Source organism: Montipora foliosa, chromosome 3 (assembly GCF_036669935.1).
Source record: "Montipora foliosa isolate CH-2021 chromosome 3, ASM3666993v2, whole genome shotgun sequence".
In the NCBI taxonomy this organism is placed as follows: domain Eukaryota; kingdom Metazoa; phylum Cnidaria; class Anthozoa; order Scleractinia; family Acroporidae; genus Montipora; species Montipora foliosa.
Genome location: NC_090871.1, coordinates 24,881,343 through 24,897,777, shown reverse-complemented (window position 1 = coordinate 24,897,777; position 16,435 = coordinate 24,881,343). Strand labels below are relative to the sequence as shown.

At 41.4% G+C, this 16,435-nt stretch overlaps 3 protein-coding genes and 1 pseudogene across 5 annotated transcripts; 3 read left to right on the top strand and 1 right to left on the bottom strand.

Annotated features, from left to right (window-relative positions):
- Positions 1-541: 541 nt before the first annotated feature.
- Positions 542-1,150, top strand: LOC137995457 (zinc finger MYM-type protein 1-like). The gene has a single exon (XM_068841005.1). It carries the CDS (start codon positions 542-544, stop codon positions 1,148-1,150), a length of 609 nt encoding a protein of 202 aa, XP_068697106.1.
- A 244-nt stretch (positions 1,151-1,394) lies between these two features.
- Positions 1,395-2,106, top strand: LOC137995456 (52 kDa repressor of the inhibitor of the protein kinase-like; annotated as a pseudogene).
- Positions 2,107-2,612: 506 nt separating this feature from the next.
- On the top strand, positions 2,613-11,113 carry LOC137997142 (uncharacterized). 3 transcript variants are annotated; one of them, XM_068842945.1, is made up of 6 exons: positions 2,613-2,834; positions 3,200-3,337; positions 4,909-5,058; positions 6,565-6,780; positions 8,424-8,590; positions 9,779-11,113. In XM_068842945.1, exons 1-6 carry the CDS (start codon positions 2,777-2,779, stop codon positions 11,096-11,098), a joined length of 2,049 nt encoding a protein of 682 aa, XP_068699046.1. In that variant the 5' UTR covers positions 2,613-2,776; the 3' UTR covers positions 11,099-11,113. The 3 variants fall into 3 exon arrangements, with proteins under 3 accessions (XP_068699046.1, XP_068699047.1, XP_068699049.1); XM_068842946.1 differs by lacking the exon at positions 3,200-3,337 and having other exon boundaries at positions 2,626-2,834; XM_068842948.1 differs by lacking the exons at positions 2,613-2,834; positions 3,200-3,337 and adding an exon at positions 3,478-3,569.
- A 132-nt stretch (positions 11,114-11,245) lies between these two features.
- Positions 11,246-13,879, bottom strand: LOC137997143 (uncharacterized). The gene has a single exon (XM_068842949.1). The coding sequence runs from the start codon at positions 13,365-13,367 to the stop codon at positions 12,015-12,017; it is 1,353 nt and encodes a 450-aa protein (XP_068699050.1). The 5' UTR covers positions 13,368-13,879; the 3' UTR covers positions 11,246-12,014.
- Between the last annotated feature and the right edge of the window lie 2,556 nt (positions 13,880-16,435).

The window sequence follows — 16,435 nt, the reverse complement described above, 5'->3', positions numbered from 1 at the left end:
AACTTTTATCCTTTTGTCTCGAATGGGTGTTTAAAGGTCAGTCTTATTGGAAACGGGCAGCTGTAGTTAAAGGAGGAAAGGCTAAACGATGGAGGCTTGGTTTGTGAAGCACTAGTCTCTCCCTAGAAAAATCCTCCATGAGATTTTGCGCAGGAATTGCCAGACCGACAACTGCCAAAGTAAAAAGCGACATTATGATATCTGGGTTTCTTTTTCGATTACAATCGTATCTTTTATTTAAAATAGTGTTCACTTGCTGAAAGGCGCTGTGGCCTAACGGTTTGCGCGGTGAACTCCGGATCGAGCGGTCCGGGTTCGAGCCCTGGCCGGGTCTTTACTCTCTTCACCCAGGAGTTTAAATGGGTAACGGCAAATTTAATGCTGGCAGGTAACCCTGCGATGAACTAGCATCCCATCCCAATACTCCTGGTTGTTTCATGCCACAGTAACCGGAGATAAGCGCCGGCCCGATGGGCCACTAGGCTCGTAGCAGACTTTACTGCTACCTTTGCAGGTAGCTGCTAAGGCCTTTTGCGAAACAATGGAAAATCCAACGGCAACCATCCAGTTTCATATTAGTACAGAGAGGGAGAAACGAATCAAAGAAAATCGAAAACTACTGCAACTCATAGCTAAGGCGGTGCTATATTGTGGGCGCCAGTGCATTGCTCTTCGAGGTGAGAAGGAAAGGCTTGACCAGCCTGGAAATCCGCGCGTTGCTGAAGCTGATGTCAGAAGACAACGATATGCTTGCACAGCATTTGCGCAACGCCAACAGGGTAACATACATTTCCCAAGAATCACACAAGATATCTTAGATGCTCGTTTTTGCTCCATCTTAGCCGATGAGTCTACATCTCATAATGAAGAAAAACTCACCATCGTTATACGTTTTGTCGATAGTAACATGGATATACGAGAAGAGTTCATAGATTTCAAGAGCCTGGAGCGGACAACTGGAGCTGCAATTTCAAATTCTATCTTGGAGTGCTTGAGAGACCTTAACATTCCCATAACAGATTGCCGTGGCCAGGGATATGATGGCGCGGCTGCCATGAGCAGCGAAAGGGTTGGTGTACAAGCAGAAATAGCCGACGTGCGCCAAAGGCAGTGTACATCCATTGTGCGGGACACAGTCTTAACCTTGTGATAAGTTCTTGTTGCGGACTTCCAGAAATCCAAAATATGATAAGCAAGGTGAAGGAAGTGTGCATTTTTTCAATTACAGCCCTAAGCGAAATGGTCTCCTATCAACAGTAATCATGCATCAATGTCCTGAAAATGCAATGAAAAAGCCTCTTATAACTCTTTGTACTACCAGATGGTAAGAGACGTCTGAAGCGTACGAGCATTTTTATGAATCCTTCGAGTATGTCGTGTATGTTTTGGAAGTCATGGCACATAATCTACACCACGACGACTGTCCAGCCCAGTTCTATGGATGCTGGAACACAGCCACTAAGAGGGATGCCTCTGGACTCCAAGCCATTACGAACTTTGAATTTGTCGTGACTTTTGTCATTGGATACCTCTACCTGTCGCACATGAGTGCTCTAACAATGAAGTTGCAACGGGAAGAGCAATGACATTTTCAAGGCTTTCACGATGGTTTCGAGTGTGCTCAAGTCGTACCAGGACATGCGCGCCGATATGGACGAGATGTATGATGATGCGTATGAGAAGGCAATGGCAAAGGCAGCTAAGGTGGGAGTGGCGCCAACAGCTCCCAGAGTTGCTGGCAGGCAACGCCATCGCGCCAATGCTCCAGCTCCAACAGCAAAGGAGTATTATCGGATCAACGTGGCTGCTCCATTTCTTGACCACATCATCTTGCAGCTAGGAGAGCGCTTCGATGCCGTCACTGTCCAAGCCTCAAGGCTGCTTGCTTTGGTTCCCTCTGTAATGAAGGAAAATCAAAAGAAGTCGAAAGAGTTACAAGGGGTCGTCGATATGTACAGGGACGATCTTCCATCTCCACAGCTCTTCCAGGGAGAATTTCGGCGGTGGAGAATCAAGTATGCAGAGAACTGTGACTGCCCGGTCACAAGTCAACAACGGTCGTGTTGCCAGCGCGCGGTCAAATTCAAATGGTCCAATCAGAGTTGAGGCTGAAACCATCTTGCGAGTTTCCGTTGTTGACTACCCGGTCACAAGCCTCTGAGGAAAGCCGAAGAGGTGAATTTTAAGGTTTTAAGTTTTCGTTCGCCACTAGTCTTTCGGCCTCCGAAACACACGTATTTGGAGGGAACTTTAATGGGCTTTATGGAACTGTTGTTTTTATTGCGATTCGGGAGTTTTCCTGTTGAGGAGAAAACGATTTGTGGAGTGAGGTCTGGCCGGCGATGGATGGAGTTACCGGCCTTCCTATTATTTCAGTAACGGCCTTCCGGATGACTTCACTAAACGGCGTCAGAATGGCTCGAAACTCGGCAAAAGAGACAAGTTGGTCACACATTTGAGGTAGGAAAACTTTATTTCAAATGAGATAGTTATTTACACAATTTTTTTACGATCGGTGATTTTTCCCATACAATTCTCTATATACACAAACTGTCGCATACACCACGTATTTTCAGCTTGGGGAGCCTGTGCACCAACCTGTGATACACTTGATGATTGCCGGTATCGCCTGGCCCCTGTGTCTATATGGCAGCCCGACGTTCGGTGATGTGGAGACTGTTGTAAAGGGTGGTTGCAACATCTCGTATGTACATGTACCATGAGCTGCTGAGTACATTGCGCCGTAAACGATGTATTGAAAGACGAGGACCGCTAGATGGATCATAAAATGAGGAGCTCCCATCTCACAGATCATAATTATTGCATTACGAGTGGTAAGATTCACATTTATTTGTGGTCATAACTACAACTGTTAGATCTTAAATTATGCTGAGTGGGGTTCATGCGTGTTTCCTTACTGTTAGCCGTTAACAATCAAGTACGTCTGAACACCCCACGAGTTTAATACTAGCGCAAGCGAAAGCTTTTTGATGGGAATGTTCCCCAATGGTCTCTGTAGTTCCTACCTACTCTCTATGGAATCGAGATGGGAATTTTTTGGAGCTGCATTAGTCACCACAACAAAAACAACAACACCAACACTCTAATTAAGATAGACTTCTTGACATTAAATTTACTGTACAATTAGCAATGTAGAAGGCTTGACAGAGATTCTCGTCTAATTTATGGCTATGATTAGAACCTCCAAAAACGACCAGACCGAGATCACAGTACACAAGTCCTTTAGATGATGTGATCCTGGATTTCATAATGGAGCAAGATATTCCCGGTGCAAGCATTGCTTTGAGTAAGGATGGCAATATATTTTATTGTCAAGGTAAGGAAATGTGACAGGTGGAACAAAGCATTAGCATTATAGTTTGCCCAGCTGAAATTTTCAGGTGGCAAGATAAGTGTGAGCACAATGTGTCCTTTCATCTACATTCAAATATAATTATACATTTATTTCATTTATAGCTCAGTTGGTACATTAGAGCATTGCGCTGGTATCACAGAGGTCATGGAATAGAATCCCGTTGAAGCACCTGAATTTTGGGTTCCTTCTGCAGGTACCGGAGCACAGATTACGTAAACCAAAAGAAACAAAAGACAGAAAACAATACAACGCCAAATGAAGACTAGTCCCAAGTGACCAAAAATACAATGCTTTCCGGTAGATGCAGAAAGACCCGAATTTTGCAGGTGTCTGTTAGAGATAAATTATTATTGCTTTAATTGTCCTGATAAGTGCGATGATCACTTCTCACTTTCATCTTTCATTTAATTATGCTGCTGAGGCTCTTGTCCCTTAACTAAGCACTTATTGGTAGCTGTGTTCTGGAGATTGTTCATAGACAGAAGGTGGATAACGTAGATAATGCCCACAGGTGACTGATCACAGGCTACTTGAAGCTCAAGTGAAGACTCTGTATAAAATTGGGGCTAGGATTTCTGTGGAAAATGTCTTAGTGGAATGGTCTCAAATCTACGTAAAAACTACTCTAACTTGGCTGAGAATGCAGTTTAGGCTGGAACTTCTATTCTCCTATCATTCGTAATTTTAATCATGAAAAGGGAACATTGTTCTCCCATACACATCTTTAGAACCGTCATATAGTCGTAACAGTTACTTGAGCTTGGGTAAGCTGTGGGCTTTAGTATGATTTGATGTTGGGAGTTCATGACAGCATTCAACAGCCTTCTTGAAATGCTGCCACTAACATGATTAAAGTGACTTCAAAAATTATATTGCTGTAGACACCTCTCAATGGGATTTAAGTGGGGAATTTTAATTCTTTCCACATTTCCAGAACTTTTTTTTTCTCTCAAATAATATCATTCAGACCGAATTTGGCTTATTTCTCTGAAAAAGTGGACACCAGTCTGAATGAGTACCTGTTTTTACAAATTAATGGAATGTACATTCAAATATGCCATGTGTGCATAAAATGCAGTTGGTTAAGTATGCAGTATTGGGTTTTTGCAATTTAGAGATTTTTGCTTACTTGCATGTAGTAAGCTGTATTGCAATTGGATTATTATAATCTGGTTCCACTCATTCAAAGGACGAGTTAATGCAATGTTCATTACAAAATCACTATGCAGTGAATAACTAGATTGGTTTGAACAGTGTTTATCCATTGAATTGCCTAATCCACCCTTTAAACAAGTGAGGCCTGGAAAGTGATATTTGGATGATTTTCACCTTGATCCAGTTCTCTGAGAGTCTTGTTAGTTGTGAGTGTATAAGGGGTCTGGGGAAACGCAGTCAAAGAAATTATAATCAATATTACTGATGAAAACTTAAATATTTACCAGTCAGGTTTTAATAGCCAACTTTGGGTTGAAATTGGTAAAAAAAAATTAACTTGACCGTAGCACTTAAAATCCTTAGTGTCATCCCAATAGGTTATGGCAGTGCTGGTGCTGGAAGGAAAGTTGATCCTGATGACATGTTTAGGATTGCGAGTATTAGCAAAACAATCACTGCTGTGGGTATCATGAGACTTGTTCAAGATGGCAAACTGACGTTAGAGGATAAAGTGTTTGGATCACAAGGTAATGATAGCTATCCTCCTATCAAGAAAATGATAAATATAAGAGGGATCTTCAATAATGAGTATCAACAAATTTGCAACTATAAAATATACCATAAAATATTCCTGGCACTACATCCACTTCCAGTGATTAACTTGAAACATGTGACCTTGAAGCGTGTAACTTGCAACTCTTTTCCTTGGAACAAAGCTGGGGATTTTAGTACACCAATGTTATGGCCAAATGTGGACAAAAGTTTGAAGCGGCACGCTTGGGAAAATGCATGACCTATATTACATCCAAAGAAGGAAATTTTTGAACTCAAAAACCCCAGCTCTGAACCAGAGTAAAATGCTACAGGGTCATGTGCTTTTGACGAAAGTGCATAATCATAGGAAAACAACTGGCAAGAAAACACTAATAAAACATTTTTTTTGAGTTTTTTTAATTTTTCTGGGAAAATAATTCCACACTCCCAGGATGATTATGAGCAAAATTGCAGCTCCCAGCTAGATAGTGAGGAAATCTCCAAGCCAACTGGCTTTGTGTCACTGTTTCCCAGTCAGCAAAGAACTTGTAAACTAAACTGCTCGTCAAACCAAAACAGGGTTTATTAGTTTTACGTGTGAGACACATTACATCAGCTTTACTGTTCTTAGTGTTAGAATGTCCAGTCTAAATTAAACCTAGAGAAAGATTAGGTTCGGTATGAACGTTACTTTTACAGGTAGCTTATCACTTGCATGGCTCCCTGGCTCGCACTGTGTGCTACTGTAACTCCTAATTATAAGTGCAAAACAGTAAAGTAGTAATAATTTTGACCTGCTCCCATGGATTTTCGAGCACTTACGGCCCACCAGCTGCTTATAGTTTGTTTGCTCTTTTACTGGCAAAAGTATATTTATTTTGTGTTCTGTGTATCTGTTGTAGGGAGTCTTTGTTTGCATGCACAATGCTCTGTTAAGAACCTTTTTTTGTAAGAATGTCAGTGTGTTTCCAATTAGAAGGCAGTTAACATGAAAAAGAAACTGAGCTTAGTATTGATGATCGTTTTATTATTTCTTATTTCAATCAAATACTAGTATACCAGTGGTTAGGTTGCTTGCCTTGAGATTATTCTGGACATTCCAGTTTCAAGATGCATCCTAACTACCCTGTGAATTTGATCCTGATGGTGTGTGGTTCAACTTCTCGGTTGCACTTAAAAATAGCCAACTGGTTTGCCTCTGACCAGTTTTTTTGGCCCTGAAAGTCTCTTTGGGGAGAGGTCAATTAAGTTTGTATTTATGTATGTGTGTGTGTACATCTGGTGCTGCCTTGTTCCCAGCATGCATAAATTACAGTTTAGTTTGTTATGTGTGAGCTTGATTTTAGCAAAGCCTTTTCTGTAAATCCAGGTGATTGACCGAGGCCTTGAAATAGTTATATCTTGCGTGATCCCTTCCTCACTTGTCACTTCATTCATTCTTCACATTATTTTGATTTCTTGTGAATTATCACTGAAACCCATGCTTGTTTATTTAAAAGGAATTTTGAATGAATACAGTCCCACAGTGAATGGAGACAGACGTATTGTGAACATCACAGTAAGGCACCTCTTGCAACACTCTTCTGGCTGGGATAGAGACAGGGCTGGAGATCCTGTGTTCTGGAAAGTTGGCAAACATATGAATGTTGAGGAACCAGTGACGGCTAAAGTTCTGATACAATATATGATGGGAAAAAAACTGCAGTTTGCACCAGGTAAGAATATCAAGGGTTTATTGGGTCATAATGCTTCATTCTTGTGTTGAGAAACTAACTACAGTTGTACCAGTATTTCTCATATGCTCACAAAAAAAGAAAAAAAAAACAGCATGGTTGTTATATATATACGAAATAATAATTGTTACCTTAATGTCTGGCTGGCCCTACTTTCCTGAAAAGCCACGTCTTACAAATAGGATGGGTGCAGAAAGGAGCTGGAAGCATGGGTATGAAATTCATTTTCTTCCTTAAATAATTTAGAGATGGGTTGGGGGTGGAAGAAGAAAAAGATGTTTTCAGCAACCTTTACGGTTTCAAGATGGTTCCAGCTCCCTTTATATATCAAATTATAGCCAGGTGACTTAAAGTCAATGGTAAGTGACCCATTTCTTAACAGTTAAATCCGATCAACACTAATTGGCGATTAACCAAGGTTTGACTTTGAGTAATTCAAAAAGGCTTAAACAGTGTGCAGTCATACAAACGTCTGTAAATTTGTCAAATTTAAACTTACATTTTCTCAGCTGATGTAACACCTAATACGCTGAAACGTGGCGGGGTTACTAAAGCAGAGGCGCTCTTTCTATTTCTGGTATCAGTTTTTCATTCAGTTCAATTTTAACTCATTCAAATCCGTTGCCGCTTTTTGGAGAAATGTCTATTGAGCGTGCTTGGAAATGATTGTAATTGTGTGGCCTGTAGAATAAAAGCAATCTCGTATCTTTTGACCTTGCATAATGATTCAAGAAATTTTAGTCGTTTTTCTTTGCAACAAGCTCGTGACTAATTACCATGACTAGTCGACTGAATTTTAGATGGGGTGTGTGATAACTTCGGTGGCCCAGAAGGGTCACTGAAGCAAGTTTGAAATAGTTGCTGCAATTTTGTAAGAGTTGTTGCAAATTTATAGATGGTTGCTGCAAATTTATGAAAAGGTTTGCTGCAAATTATAAAGAAGAAAATATGTGCGTGCACATTCCATGCAGTAATTCTTTTGCGAAACTCGTGTCACGCACGTCCAAGGCTATATTCCTCGTTCGTGTATCCTTGACTTATGTTTCCTCAAAATGTTCTGCACCTCCTGTTGAACCGAATGTGTTTCAACGGCACAATTTTGTTGTCAGTGTGGACACCAAATAGTTATCAAAGCAGGACTCGTGTTGAAGATATCTCGATGGAAGAGCCGAATTCAGAGGACCGTCTTTAAAGCCACTAGAGGAGTAGTTTCATCGGGGGTATCCTTACCATAAGAGCAAAACACAAACAGTGGTTACAAACATTTGCTTGAACTGCATTTCTTTTTACAAACTTAACGTTTCGTATGTTACAACATACATCTCTGATGAAAGAATTACTGGAATGTGCGTGCGTATATTTTCTTCTCTTTTCATGAATTCTCAGCAACCATTTATAAATTTGCAACAATTTTACAAATTGCAGCAATTATTTAAATTTGCAGCAGTGACCCTTGGCGGGCCACCGTAGATATCTACGTACATGCACTTTAACATTAAAAGCAGTAAGATCTGTGTATGTCATAACCCGTTAACTGTTACGACAAATTAAATGCGAAATGGCCAACTCACTGCTTCATGATTCTCTTTCAAATATATATATATATATTTCTTTTGTTATTTGAGGAAAGAGACACGCCTATTCCAATCTTGGGTTCACTGTTTTGGGACAGGTGATAGAAAGAAGTACTGGACAAAGTTATGAGGAGTTTATGTTGGGAATTTTAAAGTCTGTGGCAATAGAGAAGATGAAAATTGGACGAACTCGAAAAAAAGATCTCTGTTCTGGAGAGGTAAGAATCATGGTCGGATGTGTTTGCGCTCCTTAAAGAACAGAAACCCCTGCACAAAGATTGGTATTCCAACATCTGCCATATTACAACTGTTGCTCGGTGGCCTGAAAGCGCAGTTACCGGTGACTGTCTTGCTACAAAGCTCTTTGGTTTTCTTATGCAAATGGGGATCATATTCTTAAATAACCTTTTCATAGCCGTCGTCTTCGTCAGGCTTGCTTAAGTTCTGTAACATATAGAGCGTTTTCACATGACGTCACGGCGGCCATGTTGGTGTTCCAAAACAAAGAAATGGCGGCCATGATGGTGTACCAAACTACTCCTCCGGGAATTGAACTCTATTTTCATGCAAATACTTTCTTTTGTTTCAGTCATCTAATATGGCTGCTGGTCACTTGAGTGAAAACGCTCTATCCCCTGCGCCTTACCCTGGTCCCATATCTCACTCTTCAACTGTAGCCTGGTTCACACCTACGACGCAAATGCAAACGAAGTTCACACGTCCAATGCAAACGCAAGGGAATTAAGACACTCAGGCGCAGTTCAAGTCCTCTTTCCAAGAATGTGGATGAGAATGAACCTGTGTGTTTTTTTACCTTGCGTTTGCGTTTCCCCGGTTCACACGTGTGAAATGCAAACGCAAGAAAATGAAAAACCGTAGATTCTTGCGTCTTCGCTTGCGTTTGCGTTTGCATTTGCGTTGGAGGTAGTCCACACCTGTGTTTCCTTGCGTTTGCAGTTGCGTCGTACGTGTGCAGCAGGCTTAAGCAGACTTGTCCAAGTTGAGACAGCTGATTAACGCTATTTAAGGGAGCCGAGGGAGGCTAGCATCCCACCAATATCAGAATTTATCACAAACACTCGTGTATCTACTTAGCAACCAGGAAAACCGTTTGTTTTGGTGTAATTCGACTTTGCTTATCATTATTACCATTCAAAATAGAACGGATATTCGGCCAACGGAATATTTTCGGTGGCCTTAGAATCAGCACACGGAGAGCGCTATTTCCTCGTTTCCTCAAGACCTGCATTGTCTACGTTGCCTTCATTCGGCCACTTTTTCTTTGGGAGAAAAGGGAAAAAAAACTCGCGGAAGGGTATGCCAGGGATGTGATCCTTTAAGTTGCTTGTCGTAAATTTTGGGGCACGAAGGCAATTTTCTACGTTCTATTTTATCCGTCATTTCAGGTGGAGTATTTCCACGATCGTCATCCAAGGCTGGTAAGGTCAATCTTCTCCGGGGGAGGTAGAGTGCCTCCTCAGTACGGGAGGTGGACTATAGAGGAAGCTGATGCGCATGGCGGATGGATTGCGACTGCCGCCGACTTATTAAAGTTTCTCCATGCCCTTGAGCATGGTATTAGTGGCAGGAGAATGATCTCGCCTGAGATGTTTAAACTGATGCTTGAGAAGCCGTCTTTTGAGCATGAGAACTCGGAGGAATGGTACGGCTTTGGTCTTGACATCCGGGACAGTGGCAAAACTTGGGGACACAGCGGACAGATGGAGGGTACCTCGGGCGTGCTGACGCACCACTGTGGGGGGTATGCTTGGGCACTGTTGTTTAATTCTTGGGCTAAAGACTTGGATTTGGATGGTTTGGTTAAATACGCGTTAAGTCGTGCTGCGCATAGTGCACGACAGCAGTTCGCGTGTGATGTTAGCCCGAATTCGTTACACTCTTTGGCTTTACGCTGTGACAACAAAGACTCGTCGAACGAGATAAGCGTCAACCCAGAAATGATATCTACTGCTGACAGTCGCCAGCTAATTAAAATCATGGTGCCAGTTGGTCAGTTTTGGCCGCTGTACGAAGGTCTAAAGCAGGAAGGCTTTGAGTTGACATGGCTCCACGCGATAAACGTCTCGGATGATTTGTTTTTCAATACAATATTCTTTAAAAGAATTGAAAACTCAGTAGTGTATATAGGTTTAACAGCTAATTCGTGCCGTGAGTGCTTGGAGGGTCATCCAAGCCTTCGCCCTGTCCATCTCGAGACCTACGTCCAAAACGACGAATTTCTCTATGCTGTATTGTTAACTCCCTCAAGTGGAAAAACATGGGCCATAAATTATGACTTGACCGTTGCTCAACATAGGAAAAACATGCCAGTCATGTTTCAAAAGGGTTATAACTTAACAGTTCAGTGTCTCACTGAATTCAGAGGCCGTCTGCATGTGTCAGCTATTTACGAAAAAGCACCTGATGGTGAATGTGTAGCTGAGTTCGACCTCAAACCGGATTACTACTTATTTGAATTCAACAAACAAGCAAAGCAGGGTGCAACTTTATCTTATGTCAGAGCATATCACGTGAAGGGCCAGCCTCGGTTCAGTGTTATTTGGACCAATCGAATTGCAGAGTTGAGTGGAACGAGGCATAATGTGTCAAAATATGGTTTTCTTTTCGAACTAGGAGAAGCAGCAAAAAATGATTTTTATGTGCGATGCATAAGTTGTTACTTAAATGAAGGTGTTGTTAATTTTGTCGCATCGTGGATGAAATAAATGGACGTAACCAGATTACTGTTTTTTGCCTTCTTTGTATCGTAAATTCGACGACACGTCTGGTCTTAAAACTCCGCATTAGGCTAGTCGAATATTTCCTCAGTCGCTTATGTTCGCTTAAAATCACATTGTTTTGAATATTTGGATGTCGTAGTATTTTGTAATGTAAAAAAAAAAGAAAAATGTGCTCCTCTTTCTCTCATCTTAACAAAATGCGAAAGAGTCGCCTAGTTTAGGCCCGGTTTACAAACAAGTAGGGTAACCCTAGCACTAGGGTTACCCTAGCACTCACACATTTCTTCTTTTTTTCATCGACGCTCTAGGGTAACCCTATCTGAGTGCTAGGGTTACCCTAGCTCTAGGGCGACCCTAGCTGCCTCGTAAACGCTCTACTAGGGACAACTTTTTAGGGGTTTCCATCGTGTTTGCGATTCTGGCGATTGTTGTCCCGGGTGGTAGGGTAACCCTACCTGTGAAATTTTGCTTGTAAACCCCGGCTATCTTTGACTCGCCTGTTATAGGGTAACCCTAGCACTAGGGTAACCCTATCTGCTTGTAAACAGGGCCTGAAACAAGAACCCCGCTTCTCATTGGCTATCTTTTTTTCTTTTTTCACTTCAAGTTGCAAAAACGCGTGTCGTAATAGAAAGTATGGCCCTCGTACTCGAGTAATAAAGGAACATAAGCCCCTCGAACGTAACATGCTAGTACGGATGTCGAACGCGCTTTTTTCATTTCCATTTAACGATTTGTGCTTTAGGCCACGGTTTTTTCCAAAGGCTACTCGGCAGCGGAGAAGCATTCTTAAAACCAGTTGAATCATCCATTAGGTGGTATATTTCCCGCGGCCAGTCTTAGTATCACCTCGTGCGGGGTGATCATACAGAGAAATGATCCTACATAACATTATTACTGACTATGGATTTTCTTGATGACTCGTGCTAAATACGAAATCTACAGGCGGGACGGGTGTTGCAGGCCCCCTTATGTAACGATGCTTGTTTCGAGATTTGTCTGGGTACACCCATGATTGGTCTGAGTGGAATACTTTTAAGTTACCACAAGTGTGCATATTAATAACGCCTTGTATTCTTTCTCGTGGTTCTTCAACCATATTTGCGTTGGTCCCCGTTTTGAAATGTCTTATTTTTGTGGTTGTGTCGTTTTTCTTTTTCACCCTTAATGACGAAGGAATGGTGGGTAGTGGTTTATCTACAAACGACTGGACCTTGGCCTTTAGCACGTTGCTTTCCGTTCTGGTACGACTTTGAAGTTCCTGAAAAGTCGACCACTTTCGCCTGCCTACGTCACCAGGTTCGGATACTGCACGGCATCGCTCGCTGTTGAGGATGATGGGTTCGAATGAGTGGCGTCGTTCTCGCGTCGGTGGAGTTGCTAAGTGTAATGAATTCATTTCTATTCCTTCTCTCTGGCTTTCATCTAAAGATGCTAATGAAGATGGCTTGAGTCGTGTCTCGCTCGATAATTTACTGCTCACGGAAGTGTGACCTTCGTCAATCCTAGCCCTTTCTAATCTGGCAGCTGCATCCAGGTGTCCCCTTTCATCATCGGAACTTGATCTAGATAGGTTCGAATTATTGGTTACGAGAGAAGTAGTTTGATGCGAATCAAAAGCCGAAGTTATCATCTCGTGACCTCTTGAATGACACATCAGTGATTTTTCTGTCAAAGCGGGAAATAATTTTTCCCCTTCGCTTGTTTGGCTTTGCGTGCTACATTGTACCTCTGACTTACTTCCTCGTAGAGGTCTAGTCATTGTATTTTTCCTCTTCAAATTTGTGTCATAAATTTGTCGTTTTAAACGCTCAAGTTTCTCCCTGCGGTCGGCTGACAAGATGACAGCATTTGCGCCATCTTTAACTACATCGCCATCTGAAAGGCTTCTTTTCCTTGTCAACTCAGAGTGCACCGAAGCTGAAAGATGCAATTTTTCTGTGTAATTGTGTTGCTCCACAAATCGACCATCCTCCCCCAAGTGTTCTCCTTTCGAAGAGAATTTTCGATTCCTGCTCAGCTCTTGGTTATATTTTGATTCCGTTAGATTTGTTGACCTCACCGAGGACGTGTGTAATGCCTTGCCGTCGTTTACCTCAGGCTTGACTATATGTACGAAAGTCTCTAGCTCACTTTCAGCATCGTATATGTTGTGATTGGTGGCTGTCAGTGTGGAAATAGCATTGTCACACATTGCCCTGTCATTTTCCGATTCGATGTCTGAAGTTTCTTTTCCTGTAGCCCAGGCTTGCATTAAGTGACCGCGGGTGCTGTCGTCCCGCTGTGCTTTGACTTCATCGACACTTATGCTTCTTGATCTTGTAACTGGGGTAAATGAAGACTGACACTTGAATAACGGTAGAAATTCACTCGTCTTTCGATTTTTGTCTTTAAAACGTCGAGTCTCCTCTTCCTCCAGTCTACCAAACACCAACTCGTTGGTCAAGACTGATTGTTCTTCCGTACACAATTTCAGGTTCTCGTCAGTATGTATATTTCGATCGCCGAGTCCTTGAGCTTGTTTAGCGCTATCAGTTCGAGCGTCACTGGTTTTATCGTCGAAACGTGGAAAATATTAATGTTTTATCTTTTCCTTAACCGAAAATCGAGGGCTGGGCTTTAGTTGAACTGATTAACAAAGTTGAGACGTGTAAGTAAAACAGGGGCTTTGTTGAAGAGCACAAGCATGTGAAATTTTTGATTAATGATTTGGCGTGAAGCATCAATTAAAACGCGACTATATATCCACTTATCATGCAAACCTCTCCACAGGTGTCACGCCACTGAAAGTTCACGTAATTGCAAGTGAAGCCAAGTTCCGTCACATGTCATTTAGGATAGATTGCTCAGTGTATTATGCATTGATCCTTAAGCCGGTATTTGACATAAACTAGATTGAATTGACTTTTCGTTTATAGATAAACATAATGAAGTTGCTGTCACTTAAGCAAATACTTGCTGTCAAATCTCAGACCGCAACACTTTCTTTAGTGGTTAAGCAATACAAAAGACTACAAGTTCTGACTTCCCCCGCGGAAGGGTTACGTCAAGTTATCATAAGTAAGAATTACACAGATAAAATCATAAATACATAGACAAGTAGGAATTATGTACAATCATAAACTAGAAATAAAATTAATTATTGAACTAGTAAGAAAAATGGATTAAGGAAATGTAAAAATATCCTTAGGCTAGCATGGTAGTCATTCTGTGGCAATTTTATTCCCGTGAGATTTGAGAGGCTTGCTTCTTGGGTTAAAAAACAATTTAAACCTTTTTACACTGGCTATCTCAAAACGTGAAACCTACATCCTACGCACCTGTCTACTGGGCAGCTGATCGCGGGCCCGCCGCGCCGAGGAATTATGTCAGCACTCTGGCAGATTGTGATGTTGCATCGATCAAAGAAGGCCGACTTGATGGATGTTAAAGTGCCCCTGTGACCAAAAAATCAATTCGTATTTTTCTTGGATTTCAAAACTTTGTTAACTAAACATCAAGCGACCAAAGTTTTAAGCCTTGATTTCAAAAAGACATCTGTTTATTTTAAATCCAATTTTCCTATTTAATAGACCTTTGCATAAATGGCGCCTAAATTTGATAACAATACTTTGTACATCCTTATTCTCGTACTTAAGTTTCAAAACAAAAGATTTTTCACATGAATGTGAGGCTTAGGATGTACATTATACACTTATGTATGGTCCCGAGGGAAACAGTTAGTTTTGTTTTCCCGAGAGTCCTCATCGTCGAGGAAAACATCAGGACTCGAGGGAAAGCAAAACTAACTAGTTTCCCAAGGGACCAGGGCTGCTAATTGACCGGGTGAAATGGTTGTGAGCATGCGTGATGTGTTGGTGTTAGCGTGTGTCACCTTGCTTTTATTGTTATTAATAAAGTGCTTTGTTATATATTTAGACTTCTCCTGCAACAATCGCAGCAAAACATCCGGAGCTGGCAACAACTGCGGAATTGTATTATGGTCGGGATACATTTGAATTTTATCAGGGCCACGTGACAAGGAATCAACCAATCACAGTGCTCGTTTTTTGAGCGAAAGTTTAGGTATATAACAATGTCATTTACGCAAAGAGTCTATGGTCCGCCATTACTAACTTTAAGATCTTGAGAGAGATGGATCGAGGAGAAAATGACATCAAATGCTCACTAGTTTAAGAATGCAATGCGTGTGTGTTGGGGGTTTTCATCTGACGTCACGGCGGCCATGTTGGTGTACAGAACAATGCTGTAAAATGTCTTTTGGGAATTTGACTCTATTATTATGCAAAAACTTGTGGAACAATTTTCTATTGTTTTGTACACCAATATGGCCGTCTCATAGCGTGGATGAAAACCAAGGGTACGCCGCAGAATTAACATGCAGCACGGGAGTTTTCAATTTGGGCTTTTAATTAACTCCTGTTTTGCATATATAACAAGCTTTAGTATAAACACACAGGTGATTATACAAAATGGCGCGCTCTCATTGGTTTGCTATCTCGGATTATCAGCCGATAATCACCTTGACGGACAAAATGGCTGCCACTAGTCGTTTTGCCACTGTAATTGAAGATGATTTCGCGTTGAAATGTTTTTTTTCCTCTTTTTTGAAATAATCACCTATGTATTTATACTAAAACAGTTATTCGCCTCAGGCTCAGTGATTATCGGTCGGTGAATATTCACCTCGACTTCGTCTCGGTGAATATTCACCGATAATCACTTCGCCTTCGGCGAATAATTGTTAAGTATTCACACGCTGAAATTTTAACTCTGACGTCACTTTTCCTTAGATCCAACCCTCTGAGGTCCAATCGGTCAGTTTTGAACGTGAGTAATGGCGGATTGTGAAATCCAAAACTTACACTCAAAGTTAACGGCCACTGGATGGAAATCAAAGCTCAAAATGTCGGCAGTCAGGTGTTCAGCAAACACACTTTTAAAATCTGAAGAAAAAAAAGGAAGTGATTTGTTTTTATCAAAGGGGCACTTTAAAATGACAACCTAAATTCGAAAAGTTGATTTCTGTTTTCATACAATTACGTGCAGGAGTACAAATCAAAAGCTCTTGAACGAAAGGGTCGGCTAGGGTTTTTGGGTATACGGTATACAGGGGCTTTTTAAATCGGGTATACGGTATATTACAGCTTAAATACGGGTATTCCGTATATCACTTTCTTTGAATTTCAGGTATACAGTATACAATGCTTCCATTAATTTTGGGTATTTTGGCGAATTTTTTTTGGGTATACTTGTATGCCACTACCCCTCCTGGCCGACCCTGTGAACTCGTTGGTTGATTGGATCGCTGATCGCTATTGG

Coding starts and splice junctions, on each gene's coding strand:
- LOC137995457 (XM_068841005.1), top strand. CDS start 542: ATGGAAAATCCAACGGCAACCATCCAGTTTCATATTAGTACAGAGAGG.
- LOC137997142 (XM_068842945.1), top strand. CDS start 2,777: ATGGATCATAAAATGAGGAGCTCCCATCTCACAGATCATAATTATTGC. Junction 6,781..8,423: donor AAAACTGCAGTTTGCACCAG/GTAAGAATATCA, acceptor TTGTTATTTGAG/GAAAGAGACACGCCTATTCC. Junction 8,591..9,778: donor AAGATCTCTGTTCTGGAGAG/GTAAGAATCATG, acceptor CCGTCATTTCAG/GTGGAGTATTTCCACGATCG.
- LOC137997143 (XM_068842949.1), bottom strand. CDS start 13,367: ATGCAAGCCTGGGCTACAGGAAAAGAAACTTCAGACATCGAATCGGAA.